This window comes from Aythya ferina (genome assembly GCF_964211825.1).
Source record: "Aythya ferina genome assembly, chromosome: 14".
NCBI classification, from domain to species: domain Eukaryota; kingdom Metazoa; phylum Chordata; class Aves; order Anseriformes; family Anatidae; genus Aythya; species Aythya ferina.
The window spans coordinates 15,416,599-15,433,768 of record NC_140312.1 but is presented as its reverse complement, the minus strand read 5'-3'; the positions used below and the strand labels follow the sequence as shown (position 1 = coordinate 15,433,768).

Sequence of the window (17,170 nt, the reverse complement as noted above, 5' to 3'; positions counted from 1 at the left end):
TTTAGGTAGTTAAAGTAGTTTAACAAGTCAACTTACAGCAAAATTCCTGGTGTTGATTGGTACCTAATCAAGTAAAGGCTTACATTATGGGAGGGTGGGGAGGGGGGAGGCTAATTCAGTATGATATAGCATGATATAGCAATAGCTAGTGAAGAAATGATGAAGGCTTTTCAGGAAGGAATGACAATCCTGCCTCATTTTATCCATACCTCAGTACAATGAACCCGGGGGCTCCTTGCATCAGCCTCTGCCTCAAAGGAGCTCAGACTACACGCAGTAAGCTCACACCCCACAGAAGCCGGTCCTTGGCACCTACACCTGAAGCAGGAATCACAGTTTTCACATAGCCTGGAATAACCAGGACTCAGTCTCAGAAAAGGTGTTCAAGTATTGTCACAGGATGTCAAAATACTCCACAACCACTACCTGAAAAGGGGCTTTAGGGGCTGCTGATGGAGATTTCCATACCAGAGGGAAGGGTGGCAAGAAAATCAGCATTCTGCTCACCTGGGCTTTTCATTTCCCTGCTCTGCAGCTTGCCGAGGACCACAAAATAACTTTACCAACACCCCAGGGGCCAAATCCTGGAAAACATGCTATTTCTGCAAAGCTGTCATTAAGTGTTTGATCGCCTTGTTTCTCAAGCAACTTACCCATGCTGAAGACTCTCCAGAGCTTTTCTGATGTGTGGTGTTACGGGCTGACCTAACTTCATGCAAAAACGTCTGTCAGCCTGTTGTAGGTCAGCACAGGGAAGGATCCTGCACACAGCATCTCCAAACCAGCTGCATTTTCCCTGGCTTCGCACCGAGGTCGCAGCTCCAGTGAAAGCCAGTCCCAGAGTGGGACGCTTTAAACAAATTTGCAAAGCATTGCATGAGCAAGACGAGTCATTTCATAAATGAGCCTGCCACTTCTAGAACCCTCACACATACTTAACCAAAAAAAAAAAAAAAAAGCCTACGTTACTAAAGCTATTTCAGAAAGGCACTGTGCCAGGGAATGGAGGCACCTCTCACCAAAGGCAAGTTTATTGCATATTTTAATTCTGACATCACTGGAATACTTCCAAGCAAACACATCTACCAGAGGTCACCTCACTCCCTGCTTCCCGTCACCGCTTTTGATGCCACCCACAACAGGCACCTTTCAGGACCAAAGCTGAACGGCATTTCACTTGTGACTTCTCCTACCAGAGACATTCTGTGCAGAGGGCTTGCTTCACAGGAATGCCCCACTCCAGTTTATCTCTTGTTTAGAAATACACGGTTTTGTGGCTGCAATGCCCAGAGGCTGCCGTCCTTTCTGTCTGGGAGGCTGGGCTCCCACTGGAGCGTCCCCTGAGGCAGTGTGGCACTGTGCCATGCCGTGCCTGTCCTTTCCAATCAGCCTTGGCTGGAAACCACAGAGCGCTGTGCTGCCTACTGGCCACATCCATATGCTGACATCTTTTGAGAGGGGTTCCTCAGCTCTCAGCAGCAGGTATCTTCAAGGTACACACGCGCAGTGCTGGTGTGGTGTTGGCGCTGAGAGACCCTACACTGCCCTGCTGCCCGGGCTGTCCACCACAAGGCCTGAGGCCAGACGTCCACCATGGGGTGGATGAAGCCACTGCTGTGGGCGCAGCCACGGCCCCTGCTCGCCATTGCCGGTCCTTGCTGGCTCCGACCGGCTGATCACTGCCACGAGGCAGGGCCTCGTCTCCCATCTCTAGCCCTGGTTCAGATCAGTCTGGTCCCAGACACGGGAAGGAATACACCCTGGGCTTGGGGCCAGACATACAGAATGCTATGAGTTCACATGAAGAATTGCTGGCAAAGCTAAGCACAATCCTCCCAGTTCAGACCTCAAGGCGGGCCTTGCACCTCCCCTCACCCAGGAGCCCTGTGCGCCCGCCTCAGCCTGCCAGGGTAAACCTGCTCCCGGCCCGGCATGGCAGGGGGCCTCCAAACCTTGTACAGGGTTAGAAGTTAGAATTGGTGCTATGAAAGCCTTCTGCATGGACTAACATAAGATACGCAAATAGTAAAAATACTATTTATATGCATTCCTTTAATTTATGGTTGCCTGGAACATTCACTTCCAGTTTTTCCAATATGAATAAGGGAATTCAGGCCTCCAAGATTTCCTCCACTATTTCACTGGCAAGGAGATATCCTTGTGAGGAAAGAAGATCAAAGGCACTTTGTCAAGTAAGGATCTTCCACTGCCAAGGAGATGGGAATATTAAGCCAGTGGCAGCCCCAATATATATGCAAAATAACAGTAATACATGGCAACAAGGAGCTAGAGCTTGGTGCCACAGACACCACCTCTACAGGACAGCAACACCAGGAGACAGAAGATTACATTTGCCTGTGTAGATACATACGTGTATAAGCATACATTTAGAGGAATGACCTCATTACAACAAAAACAAACCTTAGGAAATTAAACCTTGTATTTTGAAGATTCCTTTAATGGAGGGAATGTTGAGAGACCAGGGTCTCGTTTTTGCAGCTCAAAGATCCCATATGCTTTCTCTTCCTTCTCAGAAGGAAGGATGATGTTCACAGGAGATAACTCCTGCTATGGATTTTAGTCCATGACAAGGGCAGGTAGTCATTAATTCCTACTTTTGTGTCTTCCTGTCCAAAGTCAGCCTTCAACAATTAGGTCACTACAACCCCTTTGCCTCTTTTAGAAACATCTGCAAATACAAAACAAGGGACAATTCTCTTCTGAACACAGCATACAAGAACTAAGACAGAATAAAACAAAACCCCCTTTTTAAAGGGAACAATAAAGTATCCTTGCTTTTCCTGCATCCTTTACATCCTTTAGAAGAAGCTGGTCCTTTTATATGTCTGTTTACCTGGTGCTACATGCTACAACAGCCACAATTGCTGTAAATTGTTGTGAAAGGAGCTATCATGGAACTGCAGGTCCTGGGAAACAGCATGGGGTATTGGGGTATTGCCTAGTCCAGCAGGTGACTTAATGATTTGGTTTGATCCTCATTGTAATTAGAGCAGTCAAACCTCAAGCTGGAAGCTTTTGACTTCTATTGTAAGTTGTTTAGCTTTTTTTTTTTTTTTTTTTTTTTTTTTTTTTAAGAGGAAAGCACTGTGCTATCAGAATGAATTTCAGGAATTTTCTCAAGGAACTTTTATTGTTAAACTAAACAAGTTGAAGAAATGTTCCAGAGCTAGTGGAGTTCCTAAAATGTGGATGAGATAATGTAGGAACAGAGAACATGACATCTTGTTTCATAGCTTCACAGAGAATATTTGACCTGAAAAAGCTCCAGAGAAGTGTGCTTGTAGTGGGTGCATGGAGTTTCCTGAGCAGTCTCCCCTTCAGGGATGTATTTCCATGCCACACATCCCTGCCTGTGGTCACTGCCTGGAAGAACTGGTACAGAGAAAAGAGTACACAGAGTGAAATCACAGCTTTGCCCCTTGCTGCCAACTGAGAAAAAAGAGTAAAAGCCTTGATTTTCACAATTATTTGTCTATCTCAAGAGCCAATTACAAACTCACCAATACACCTGCAGCTATTTAAACAAATAAAACCAGACTGTTCACTATGTACTTGTTATCAACATGCCTCCAAACTGGCTGTGACTTGAGTGGGAATGGATGATTCATTCTAGAACAAACACCAACACCTGGGAAATACAACTTCTTTCTCTAAATAACTAATAAAAATCACAGTTATGCCAGTGCTTTCTCACATAGTCCAGGACTGAAAGTGTAAAGTCGTTCAACAATCCATTTTATGCTGTTACTTGCTTGTGATATTGCTGTGAACCAAGCCCAAGTTAAATAGGATCTGTATCCAATCTCCAGATCCTCTTTCAGTCACAGTCTTGAAAAACAGCTGTTTCTTGCCTGACAGAAAAGCAGAAAAGCACCTTTTGCTTATTTTGCTTACCACATCTGAGCTGTTGAGCAAGATTGCTGGACAGAATATTCCTCAAAGATCCAAGGGATGCTCATTCCAGCAACAAATCAAAGCAGCTGGACAGGTCTTTTTTTCTTTTTTCCCAGTCATACAAAAACAGTAGCTTCTAATTTTACCAGGTTGACATTATACATGAAACACCCAATTCTTCTAAAAACTCAGCTTACGAAAAGACAGTTGCTGTTTCTAAAAATGTGTCTTAGCAGCTCGGGAAGCAGCAATAGGCAACTGTCACACTGGATCAAAGACTACTCCAAACTTATCTACCTGTACATGGAGCCAGATCTGCTTGGTCAGAAATCTCCTGAGAGCTGTTTTTCTTGTGAGATGTCTTAGAACTTCTCCCTTTTGATCTAAATAAATGTCACAGAATTGACAAGACACCTAAATATCAGTGTTTTGGAACTGGTGGTCCATTGTTAATACCATGGTATGGCATTGCTGTGAGTGGGAGCAATGTGGTGCAATGGGATGTGTAATCCTTCAGTACAGGAGAGCTCGGTACAATGGCTCGCATGAATAAGAAGCACTAGAATAGAGAAACTTCGGGAATAAGCAATTGGTAAAATTGCTTATTAAAATAGTAAAACCTGAATGAGGTTCTGATAGAATGTTGATTGAACAGATTTAACAAATATTTGCTTGAATTCTCCATGGTAGTTCACTTGGCCATATTCACATCCTTGGTTTGTTATTTGCAAGCATTTGTGAAACTGTAATTTTGCTCAGAGAAATAACTGGGAACCAGTAGCTCTTACAGCTAGCAAGTCTGCTGGTCTGTATGAACACCTAACGTCACAGTGACTTTGATCACTTTGCATTTTTCCCATGAAACCATTTTCAATTATATTTGATGCTTGTTTGCAGATCTGCCTCCAGGAATGTGTCAACAAGAAAAAAAGAAAGAAAAAAGGTGTGGTGATTAACTTAAGCCAAATCTATGGTTATAGATCAGGAACTGATTTTATGACATAATTCATGTCATTTGCTATTTCCCTGGCTCAAGCTTATCATCAACAGATAAATCTTTGAATCCTTTCAGACTTCTCCAGAAAACAGCAATTTTTCTCCATGCGCTTTTTTTCTGTGACACATGCTTAAACTTTTCATTTGGATCACTTATGTTAGAACTAGATTAAACTGCTGAAAATATAAGTGCTGCTTGGGTGAAATAATAGCCAGAACGCTTAAAAATAGCCTCTAATTCCTTTAGTAGATGCAGCATTTTTATCTGAAAGGCAAAGCAGCTTATAAGGGTAAATAATTATTTTCTGGGCATCAGAGAAGCTAAGATTCATTTTGGCTTTTCAGTTTGGCACTTTAAATGAGAAATAGGTCTCAAAGAGAACAAGAATAAAGCAACCAATATGCGCAATAACAACAAAAAAAATAAAGAGAGAAAGAAAGAAAAGAGGAAGGAAGGAGGGAAGGAGGGAAGGAGGGAAGGAGGGAAGGAAGGAAGGAAAGGCTGAGAGACCTGGGTCTGTTCAGCCTGGAGACGAGAAGACTGAGAGGGGATCTCATCAATGTGTATAAATACCTGAGGTGTGGGAGACAGAGGGATTTGGCCAACCTCTTTCCAGTGGTTTGTGGGGACAGCACAAGGGGCAATGGCCACAAGATGGAGCCCAGGCAGTTCCGCACCAACATGTGAAAGAACTTCTTCACAGTGAGGGTGGTGGAGCACTGGGACAGGCTGCCCAGGGAGGCTGTGGGGTCTCCTTCTCTGGAGATAGTCAAGGCCCATCTGGATGCCTACCTGGGCAGCCTGCTCTACGGAGGAACCTGTTTTGGCAGGGGTTTGGACCCGATGATCTCTTGAGGTCCATTCCAACCCCTACAATTCTGTGAGTCTGTGAAAATGTGCTGTCTAGAGAGAAGTTCTCCAGCTGCAGCCATTATATGGATCACGACAAGAGCAACTCAAAAAGTGAAAAGCCTTGGCAAAATGATGTTGGTGCCCTAATCATGTAACTCATTTTTACAGTAGGTCCAGAATTGGCTTCAAATCAATTTAAAGGCAACATAAAGCTAGATTCAGATGCATTGGTAGGCCCAGTCTCTTTTACATATAAACCTCATGCTATAATCCCTCTAGTGAGGTGGGGATTGGGCTCATCTCCCAAGCACACAGTGGTTAAGACAAGGGGAAATGGCCTCAAGTTGCACTAGGGGAGGTTTAGGTTGGATATTAGGAGAAATTTCTTTACTGAAAGAGTTGTGAGGCATTGGAACAGGCTGCCCAGGGAAGTGGTGGAGTCACCATCCCTGCAGGTCTTCAAGAAACAAGCAGATGTAGAACTTAGAAGCATGACTTAAGTACTAGGTTGAAGGTTGGACCAGATGATCTTAGAGGTCTTTTCCAACCTGAATGATTCTATGATTTCATGATAATGTATCTCAGCAATGCCTGGTGGCCAATTTTAATCTGCACACAATAGGCATTTACTCAAAGAGGATAATACAGTTCACATATGAAAACAGCTTTTAAAACAGTCTATGAACGTTTTAAAACTCAGAAAATAAGTATTTAATATGATTAATAAATAATGTCTGTTTCTCACATTTATCCCAGGGATTCCATTTCCCCCCTCTGTCCAGCACCCACCAATCCTGACTTAAAATACCTCTAACACTACTGACAAGAAACAGCTGAAAAGCCTTAATCATTGTTGGATTGTAAACTCATTCCCTTGAGCTTCCTAAAATTTAGCTTCCTAAAAATGCAGATGGGTGCCAAGTCGGGGAAAACATTAAGAGTGCCTAAATAGCTCCAAACTGGGACAGGGACAACTGGCAGCCGCCGCACAACGTGCCCGTCAGTGCCTCTCCAGCCAGCGCTTCTGCTTGCACAGCCATGCGCTGCGGAGCACCGGGGCACGCTGCTTCCAGCGTGGGACTCGTTTTGCTCTGTGTTTCATGGATCCAACATGTCTCTTGTCAAACTTTAAGTTGTGTACATAACCCATGGTGACCTCTTCCTTCTTCTCCAAAGCACTCGTCTTATCCAGATATCTGTCGGGCGTCACAAGGCTGCTTACTTGACGCAGTATTTTTAAATAACTCACAAATATTTAAACAACATTTCTATCAGCATTACATGTTTAGAAGACATCCAGAAATGTCAAGAGTGCCCAAGCTGGTTGGCCCTAAGTGAGCTCAGCACTGAAGCAGCTTACGGAGGGGCTGCAGCACACAACAGCTTATGCAAAGCTCTTGGCAAGCATCTTAGAGATTCTTAGCACCATGGGTAAAACCCTGTGAGATGAGCTACGTACTTATGCAGCAAGTGTCTGAGACGCCACACCTTTAGTTGTGATTTGCATTTTAGGAGACAGCAAAGAACCTGAAGCCAATACTGAAGCCACCAACACTCTCTTCTGTCTTCTGGCTCTATCTTCTACAACACCTCCAGTCGATCATGAGGTGCCTGCTACCAGGGGACAGGTGTAAAAGGCCATCCAGGTGCTGCTGCACATCAACTTGGGCCTGTAAGGCCTGCTTTGAAGACTTCAAAGCCTTTGGTTTTGGTTATTGAACTCCTTTGTCATTACAGACTTCCAAAACTCAAAAGAACAGTATTTCACACATTTTGGATTTGAAGATGTTCAAAGCAGAAATACTGACACTAAAACACCCAGACCACTAAAAACTATTAAGAAAAGCATTTCAGATCAAAAGGTCGAGGTGTGCCTCAGCTCACTTCAGATTTAAGTACTACCCAGTCCTTGCTTAAGACTGAAGTAAAGCTTGGTGCCGATCTACTTATGATGGGAGGTTTATGTTCTTATTTGTATCCAGGCATAACACAATTCCTCGTTTCTTGAGCCAAATAATTTTCCCTTAGATGGGTTGGCTGTGTAGGCTAGTATGAGACATGGCATTGGCAGGTTACAGCACTATGTGTTTTCCTGGGAGACGGCTGGCAAGAAATAAGTGGACTTCAATTCTTCAGTTTCTTTTTAAAGCAGTGAGGCAGATAAAGCTGCTTAAGTCAGAATATTAGAAAATAAACATGCCATTCCCACTGCCAAATATACACAAAATTACTTGAGTCAAATGTCACAGTCGGGTACAGAGTAAAATCTGGAAGCTATATGGTACACCTTACCTACCTAGTAATGTACCAAGTCAAGTATACGTTCCATATGTAAAAGGCTTTAGAAGGATCAAGAAAAACATACATCACCCTGCCAATACCAGTAAGGCACAGGCCTTGTAGGGTGTGCCCTGCCAAAGAGCTTAGTTTCTCACTTTGTACAAAACCTATTCACAGAATCACAGAATATCCTAGCTGGAACCCAGGGATCCCCCAGGGATCATCAAGTCCAATTCCTGGCTCCACACAGCACCACCCAAAAATCAGGCCATGTGTCTGAGAGCATTGTCCAAATGCTTCTTGACCTCCGACAGGCCCAGGCCATGACCACGTCCCTGGGCAGCCTGTCCCAGTGCCCAACCACCTCTGGGTGCAGAACCTTTCCCTCACACCCAGCCTGACCCTCCCCTGTCCCAGCTCCATGCCGTTCCCTCAGGTCCTGTCGCTGTCCCCAGAGAGCAGAGCTCAGCGCCTGCCCCTCCGCTCCCCTCATGAGGGAATAATTTTATGGCCTCCTTATGCTGGGGCACCCAGAACTGCCCACAGTACTGGACTGAAGGTGAGGCCACAGCAGCACAGCGCAGAGCAGAGCAGGACAGTCCCTGCCCTCAACCGTCCAGCAACGCCGTGCCTGATGCAGCCCAGGCCAAGGTTGGCCCTCCTGGCTGCCGGGGGCTGCTGCTGGCTCATGCTCAGCTTGCCATCGACCAGAACCCCCAGATCCTGTGCTGGGGGGCTGCTCTCCCACCTCTCATCCTCCCAGTCTGTACATACAGCCAGGGTTGCCCCATCCCCAGGTGCAGAATTCACTTGCTTTTGTAAAACTTCATATTTTTGTGAAACTAAAAATATTGATCTAATATTTTGGATAACACAAACCCTTAATATATTTCTCAGTAAATCTGTGTTGTGAAGAAGATTCCATCTCTGTGTCTACCACTAGTGGTGAAGCAAAAGGATTCAGGCCTTCTGACTCCACTCAAATGCCCTTTCCAACACACACAGCGTATACATGCAAAGTGGGAACACAGATTTCAGCCAAGGTCACTTGTTAGATGTGTCATTTTCTGCTGGTGTAAACCTGCCACGCATGAATTGGTAGACAAGTGCTGCAGTTCTTGCATTGCCAGAAGTTCAGTACCGTTTACCTTTGCCGAAAAAGCGCTGCCACATATTTCAATGACAAAAGGATTCATCTTGTCTGCCCACTTTTAGGAATGGTGTCTGCTTCCAGCTGGACCCAGGAAATGCTGTGCAACTTCTAGCTGGGGCATTCAGCTAGTCCTTAGCTCTGGTAACAGCCAGGGAGCGTCCAGGCTGCTGGGAGTTGATGGGTTACATCAGTATCCCTTTCTCAACTTTACTATAACTTTTTGCTGTTCTTATGACGGGGCAGAAAGGAAATACAAAGTATTCATACACTCCTTCTTTTCTCCTCCCCAGAAATGCCCCACTTCATATTTGAGTAGTATAAACAGCAAAGGAAGAAAAAAAAAAAAAGGCACTGCTCCCTTGCAGTGCCAGCAAAAGCAGGGACAGCATGCACATTAAATATTTTACCATTAATGGCTCCGATAGAAAGCTTTCTGGATGATCTATGGAAACCCTGCAATCAGAAATATTACACGCTTTGCTCAGCCCTGTTCCCAATTGCGGGTTTTCTGATGAGAGGGGAGCTGCCCTCGCTTGTAACATCACATTTAGAAATCCATTTAAGTCCCTTTGATGTTATTTGAATGATCACTTCTGAAAGGTTATAAAAAATGCAGCTAAACCGTATTTGTTATTGCTGCAACGTTTAGAAAGTGTAAACACTTAAATCATCAACCGAGTGCATAGCGCTCATATTCACCATACCTTTTAAAAGCATGCTTAGCATACCACTGAGAAAGATTACCCTGCTGACGGAAGTCAAGCGTCTGGATTAATTTAAAGGAGTGCGTTTCACAATCCATCATTCCAGAATAGGAGAACAAGGAATCGCTCGGTTAAATTAAATGGTGAGTTACTCGGGAACAAATCAAAGGAAATTCGTCTCTGCACTGTGTCTAGTTCAGATGTGAAATTCAGGGCAGAGGCTATTAGAAGCCAAGCAGTCTGGTTGGATTTAACAAAGACCAAACAATTTTATAACCAATCCTTATTTACTTGCACTCTTGCACAACATGCAAGTAGCAGCATATGTGGCATGTGACACAAGGGGGCAGCTTCAGGCCAGCACCCTTCAAGGACTTTTTGAAGAAAGGTAGGGAAAAAACAGCCAGGGAATGGTGGGCCAGAAGCAAATCCTTCCCAAGGCAAGTGGAGAGCAAACGCAGAGGATGCTTGCTGCTCCTGCCATGTGGTGTCTGAAACGGCAGTGGGACCTTCTTACAACGGGTTCCTTTTCTGGGGCACTTGGGGGCCATCACAGCCTGGATTTGGGCCATGTCTGTCAGCTAAGGTCTCCTGATTAGACCCTGTCCAGGCCACGTCCAGCTGGTTAGGTTCTGGACTGAAGGGCTGTATCTTTTCAAAAAAGGATTTACCTGAAAATCTGCCTGGAGAGACAGGCTCACAGAACGTATCATCTACTGAGAACGTTTTACAGACTGTAGAAGGGCTGAAGGAACTTAAGAGTATAATAAGGAATGTGCATCTGTTTAAAAAGTCTTATTGTACCAGTTGGCTGCAGCTTTGCAGGTATTACCCAAAGCCTAAAGTTCTCAAAGAGTACTTCTAACTTTTTCTTTTTTTTTCTTGTAACTTTAAATAACCTCTGCCTGTTCCATTTTCCATCAGCTCTTCTCCTTAATTTTCACTTTAAATTTTGAACTTTTTCTCCCTAGACCTATAGAGCTATATTTAACCCAACCTTCTCTTAGCAGAAGAAATGATAGTTTGGAAAAGAACTGCAGTGAAACGCAGGCTTCTTTATAACCGTTCACTCCTTAAATCACAATAGTGCAATACCTGACAACATTCCAGGCAAAAAAATAGCACATTTCATTTACATTCATTTCCCCAACTAGGTCTCATGTAGGCAGTGAGCAGCAGGGGCCACTCCACCAGCAGTGGCTCTGCCCCCGCTCCCCAGGGACGAGCCCTCCCGTGTTCCCAGCTGCTTTGCTCTCTCGCTTCCTCTTTCTCACTGCGCCAGCCCAAGAGCAAGCAAGAAAACAAACCATTCCCTCACACGCCCTGGTGCAGAGGAAATGTCCTTCACCCCTAACACTTTCCATGGCAGCCTGCAGGCAAAGAGTGGCTGTGGCCGAAGGAGCGTGCTGAGGAGCATGGACGCACATTTCTACCCATTTGTGACCTTCAGGGCATAATGAGGGAGAGCAGGAGCTCAGCCAGGTTTAAGCGTTAGCAACATCCTCACAGCATAAGGCACCTTTTTCCAGGTGGCACGTGCACAGAGAGGACGGTGAGGCTCTCCTTTGCCAGTAGACCAGCAAAGGTGCAAGTGTGAGGGCATGGCCACAGATGGAGCGACCTGCTCAAAAGGAAGCTGCAGGAAAGCCGGGAGCACCACTCAGATGTCTCTGCCTGCAGAGTGGGGTTGTGTAACCATTCACCACGGAAAAGCGTCCCTCCAGGCCAGCGAGCACCTAGAGGCTGTACCTCCAAGCTGGGAAGTGAGGCTGTGAGTCAGTCCTTCTCCAACCCTGCAAACACGATCAAACAGCCTCCAGCTACGACCTGGAGCTTGCCAAGGCACTGCAGTCAGCAAACATGCCAAGCTGATTTCATATTCGGGAGCCTATTCCTCCTTATCCGCTTCCAACAGAGGCATATCCCGTAAATCTCATGCACTAACTAGCACGCTGTAAAAAGCCCCAAAACACTGGAGGAAGGTGCTGCTCTGGAGAGCTGTGCTGAACCAAAGAGGACAAAATGAGAGAGCAGATAGCTGCTGTTGGCCAAGGTCACAGAGCTGAAGCAAAAGCTGGGCAGAGCTGAGCACACCTCCTTCCAAAACCCGCCCTTCAGGGCCTGCCTGCTGCGGCGCAATCTCCTCTGAAATCAGCGTGGGATATCATTCCCATCATTAGCGTGATTAATCCTTCTGCACTGCAAATGGCAGCTTCTCCTGAAATACCAACCATTTGTTTTTATACGTTTGGCCAAATGTCTTTCCCTTTTATAGGCTTGGCCAAAAGCAGCCCAATTTTTCAGGGTGATTGGGCATTTGGCAGTAATGCACTGAAATGGCTTTCTACAGCCGCCTGATAGCTGAGCCCTGCCACGGGAAGATTGATGGCAGTGAGCCCCAGGTAAGGATGCTCCATTTTCCCGCAGACTGATTAGCACTGTCTATTTCAGTGATTTAAGTGTTTTTTCAAAGAATGCATCTGAAGAGCTGAAATGGATACATATTGTCAGCTCCTGGCAGTTTAAGTGCAAACAGCTGCCTTGAAAGCTCTGTGCGGTACCACAAAGAGATGAGCCCCTGTGAAAGCGAGTCAATCAGAGGAGATAAATCTTTGTGTCAGTTCCAATTATCGAGATACTCCAGTTAACTTGGGGAATCACAGACATTAGCCTGGCTTTAAATGCCCACGTGGCTGGGACTATACCATTGCTCTTGGGAGGCAATTTCACTGTCTGACAGATCAAGAGGCTTTTCTCAGCTAGTTAATTCCAATTAAGTTTTTCCTCTCAATTTCATCCTACTATCCATTATCCTCAGTCAGCTACCCTTCGTAATTCCTCTCCTGCCATGCTGCCTGTGTTGAGTCCTGAACTAGTGACATAATTACACGTACCTGGTGATGGCACCCTTGAGACCTCCTAGCACTTCAGCCTCAGAGCAAAGACGGTCTCTATCTTAAAGAGCTTCTTCCGACCACTAACACTTTTAATCAAGCTATATTAAGCTATACACCTTAATTTAGGTGTACCACTAACCCCCCCTCCTTGTGTTTTGCCTTTTTCTTTCCTCTAATAAATTCTGTTCCTTCTGACTCCCCTGACTTCAGATGGTACCGAAGAGCAGACACCTATCTGGAAGGCTGCAAGCAGCGGTGTCCTGGAAGTCTTTGCAAGTACAGATAACATAATACAAAAGATGATTTTTTTTTTCCCCGCCATGAACTTCATATAAAGGGTATTCCATTAAAATATTCCGTGCCCTTCCAAAAATGACTGGGATAGATGGACTTTGTGGCCCATCCTAAGGCCACATGCCAGAGCCGAGATGGGCTCCTGAGTCCGTTTGCAACCTGGCTGCACGGATGGGACTCAGCAGGGCGTTGTTGGGACGCGCTGGTCACACAGCTCCCCTCCCCGTACCCACACTGCCAGCTCTCTCACAGCCCCAGCAAGACAAATGGAATGAAGAAATGTGTAAACATATTCCTCCAGCACAGGAAGTTCAAGGGGTCTGCACGTTTATTTCAAGAAACAAGAGGAATTCGGCCCTTCTTCCAACCCAGCAGTGAGCATCAAAGGCTGGCATTCCCCTCTGCGGAAACCAACCCCTCACAGGAGGGCGGCAGAGGAAGCGCAGGGACACGGGGCTCAGGGAGCGTTTGGAGGTACCAGGGCTCCTCTGGCCGGGGCGACGAACAAGGTTGTGCTCTTTGCCCACCTGGGAGAACACTGCGTTGGGTTGTGCCAGCCGATTTGAACACGCACGCGTTAACCATCTCTCCTAATTTGTTTTGATTTGCATCCAAAAAATAAATTAAGAGAGAACTTTTCAAAATCAGAGTCAGCCCTTTAGCATTTCACATAGGATGCCCAAACCTTAGAAAAACGTCTCAGGAAAATCTCTGAAAACTGGTTTCCATAGGGGAAAGCCTGGTGGGCTGCCCGAACATGGAGCATCCAAGCCAGCAGTCCCTGTCCGCAGCCCCCACAGGATGAACCCACAAGCGCGGAGGGAGCTGGCCGATGTCATTGCGTGGCCACTCTCAGCAACCTTTGATCACCAAGTCCCTTTGAGCCTCAACCATTCCATGAGTCTCTAAAGAAACGTTATCTTGGATCAGACACGCAGGAAGTGAGTGCAGACCTTAGAGCAGTGCCCGTCCTGCTGCCAGCCCTCTGAACATGCCACTCCTCTTTCAACTGCGTTTTAGCACCTTCACGTAGCCATGGGTAGAATTTCAAATTGGCCACTGCACGATGATATTTCATATCCAGCAAGCTCCCGCCACATCTTAATTATTCTCCACTCCTGCTTTGAATCGTGAGGGCATGGCCTTGGAGAAAGGAGTTATAAGGTGGAGATACCTGCACAAAGGACATCTATGTTAGCCCTTCTAAGTGCATCACCAATTCAGCAGCAGAATAAACTGATTATAAAACCTGTAGGTATTTTCTCTGGCAGGACAGAGAAACGTATCACTAAAAAAAAAAAAAAGAGTACAATGGAAGAATTTCCAAATGATCAGTTTGTAACCAAACAGCTGCTCTTGGCCAGTGTCATGGGTAGAGCAGAAAGTATCAGCCAAATTCTGCCTGGGTTGCACAAGCTAAAATCCAGAGGAACTGCTCTGAGGTCGTCTGAAGTCAAATTTGCAGAACTGGGCAGAAGTCCTGCATAGATTTACACCCATGATTAATTTTATACCGCATGCTGTCTTGCTGAGATCCCAGGGATAAAATGTGTGCATGTTCAAGTCGAGGTTTAAGCTTTAACCTAGAGTTACACCAGTGTAAAGGAAAGCACTACACAGCCCAGTATTTACATTATTCAGGCCAAGGAAAAAATGCAGTGGCAGCTGTGAGCAGTCTAAAACTCCAAACCCTGATGGGAAGACCTTCATCCAGAGGTTTGGGTTGTTGTTGCAGCTGACTCTCTGCATATCCTTTAACTTTTTTTTTCCCCTTTCAGAGATGGTTGACCTTAAATGCGAAAGGAGAAGACGGGTCAGGAGAAGCATTTATTATGGATGAGCTATTTTTCTTTCATGTTAGCAAAATCCTTTTGTAAAAATTGGCAGGAGTCCTTGTTACAGCTAAATTTCAGACCCAGGGGTGATCTGGAATTTAACATTATTTATGTCTCTGTATTAAGAAAAAAAGCAATGAGAAGGAAGCAAATTAAAAGAAAATAATCAGAACACAGCTGAGGTCTGATGGCTTTTCTTTTTGGAACCACTCGATTCTGTTTCCACCCTTGCCTCCACTGAAGTCAGATCACTCTGTCAGTGGTTTAAGGGCTCGCTATGTTGAAGTTAGAGTATCTGTGGAAATCACGCAGTGCCTAATTCTATGTTTTTTTTCACTGCCAAGGAGCACTAAAGACCAATTCAGAGAAGTGACTGGCATGGCAGAGCTCCTGGTTGCAGGTGTGCAGACTGCACCTGCTCACAGCGCTGATGTGATAAGGGCAGCACACAGATCTTGCAGTTTAAACCCTTTGCAACACGGGTACAGAGAGGGGCCCTCTGTGTCCTGAGAGGAGCTCTGGTGGGGATAAAACCCTGCCGCTGCCGTCACGGAGGCCACACGCCAGCCTCTTGTCCCCCAGCCCCCAGCCTTTAATTCGGTCACAGGGCCAAGCAGCCAGATGCTGCAATCCTCGTCTGCTCTGGGCACCACGTGGCCGCTCAGCAATTCGCCCCCTGCCTCCAGGGAGCTCTCGGTACCATAAAAGTAACTGCTGTGCATGGACGGGAGCTAAAGTTCAGCCCTCGATTGCCAATGCTGTCCAGACTTGCATCGTTACAGAGAAGACCATTTCTCAAGGGCGGGGTTGCAGAGAACATTTTTAGGAAAGGGTTATTTGTGTTTGCTTGTTCCCGGAATGGTCTTAGGGTCAAAGCCGGACTGGCTGCTTTTCCAAGCTGTGCTCACTACCAAATAACACACAGAGAAACCTAAGCAGCAAGTTCGTAAAATATTCAGAAAACAGGTCTGCGTCTTGCCCGTGTTATGTCACAGTAATCTCCTAATAAAGCCGAACACGACTGTTCACTACACAGACATGGCCAAGAGAAAACTCTCTCAAAAATCCTGTCACAGCCAGGGGCCAACCCTAGTGCTGTAACAAGCTCTGCCCACACCTCTCCCTTGGCCACTCGTTCTTCAGGAGATCTCTCTTCAAAAGGACACAGCTCCCTGATGAAGTGTCTCGTCTCTGCCCGGCACAGAACAAGGAGGGGACTACGGGAAAGCAAGCAGCACCGCACAGCCCCTCCGAAACCGCCCCCGGGAGCTCAGGGAGCTGCTCTTGTGAAGCTTCGGGCAGAGATGAACTAAGTTCTGACGAAGACATTGAAATGCACAGTGGCTTTCACTCTGAGGCGTTCTCCCCCTGCAGCATCAGCGTACATCCAGTGTGTGCACGCTCACAGCTCGGCAAGCTTCACAGCAAGCAGGCTGGCCCGGCAGCACAGGGAGCTTGCCATGCAAATCCAGGAGGCTGGGTAATGTCAGACCCTGCAGGTACGGCGAGGGTGACATTTTGAGGAGCATCTGCATTTCTTAGGCTCGCTGAGCTCCATCAAAACTTGCTTGAGGTGAATTTGAATGGAATTTAGGCTCCCAAATCTCTTTTGTGCTTGAGAAAAAAGTAGCTCCTGTCTTCAAGTTTAGCAGTAAGTAATAGCAAGCAGACCATGCTTGGAAGGTTTGTGAAGCTGGGGATAGAGGAGGTGTTGGGAGGGCATGAACATGAGCATAAATTTGCTGAAAGGGAGAAAGACCCGAGAGCAGGGCTGGCAGTAGGTACGAACAGCTAATTTCACCATGACTAACCTGGCACTGGAAAGTCTGCTAGCGACTTACACTCCATGAAACTGAGGATTTTAGTGGCACAGTTTTCACTGTCCACTGGTGGAAATATTAAAAGTTCAAGGCTTGAAGGCTACATCTGAACACTGGTGCCGTGTTTGTAGGACCTGAGATGAAAGAAGCCCAGCACCTTGGCTCAGATGTCCAGGCTGCTGCTCCCTGCTGGTAAGCACGTCCTTGTGTGCAGCACCGACGAGCCCCGTGAGCTGCTGGCCCCGCAGCGTGCTCACCAGCCCTGCCCGACACCTCACCTCTCCTCCCCGCTGCCACAACCGTACCGATGGCACCGCAGTATTTCCTGTTCCCTCACTCGTTTTTCCACTAAAATGCTCAAGCATTTCTGGAAAACATCTGAACAGGAAGAGAGCTGACCTCTCCTCCCCGAACATCGCGAAC

The 17,170-nt window shown here is 46.2% G+C and overlaps 1 protein-coding gene across 5 annotated transcripts in view; it reads right to left on the bottom strand.

Annotated features, from left to right (window-relative positions):
• Positions 1-17,170, bottom strand: part of LOC311444532 (rho GTPase-activating protein 7-like) — a 52,087-nt gene that overhangs the window by 23,008 nt on the left and 11,909 nt on the right. Inside the window, exon 1 of one of the 5 annotated variants that reach the window (XM_084535771.1) lies at positions 654-898. The exons of the other annotated variants lie outside the window; for them this stretch is intronic. Coding sequence (XP_084391897.1) covers positions 654-657 — 4 coding nt within the window. The 5' untranslated portion in view covers positions 658-898. Of the gene's footprint in view, positions 1-653; positions 899-17,170 lie in introns of those variants that run through there. 5 annotated transcript variants of the gene reach the window in all.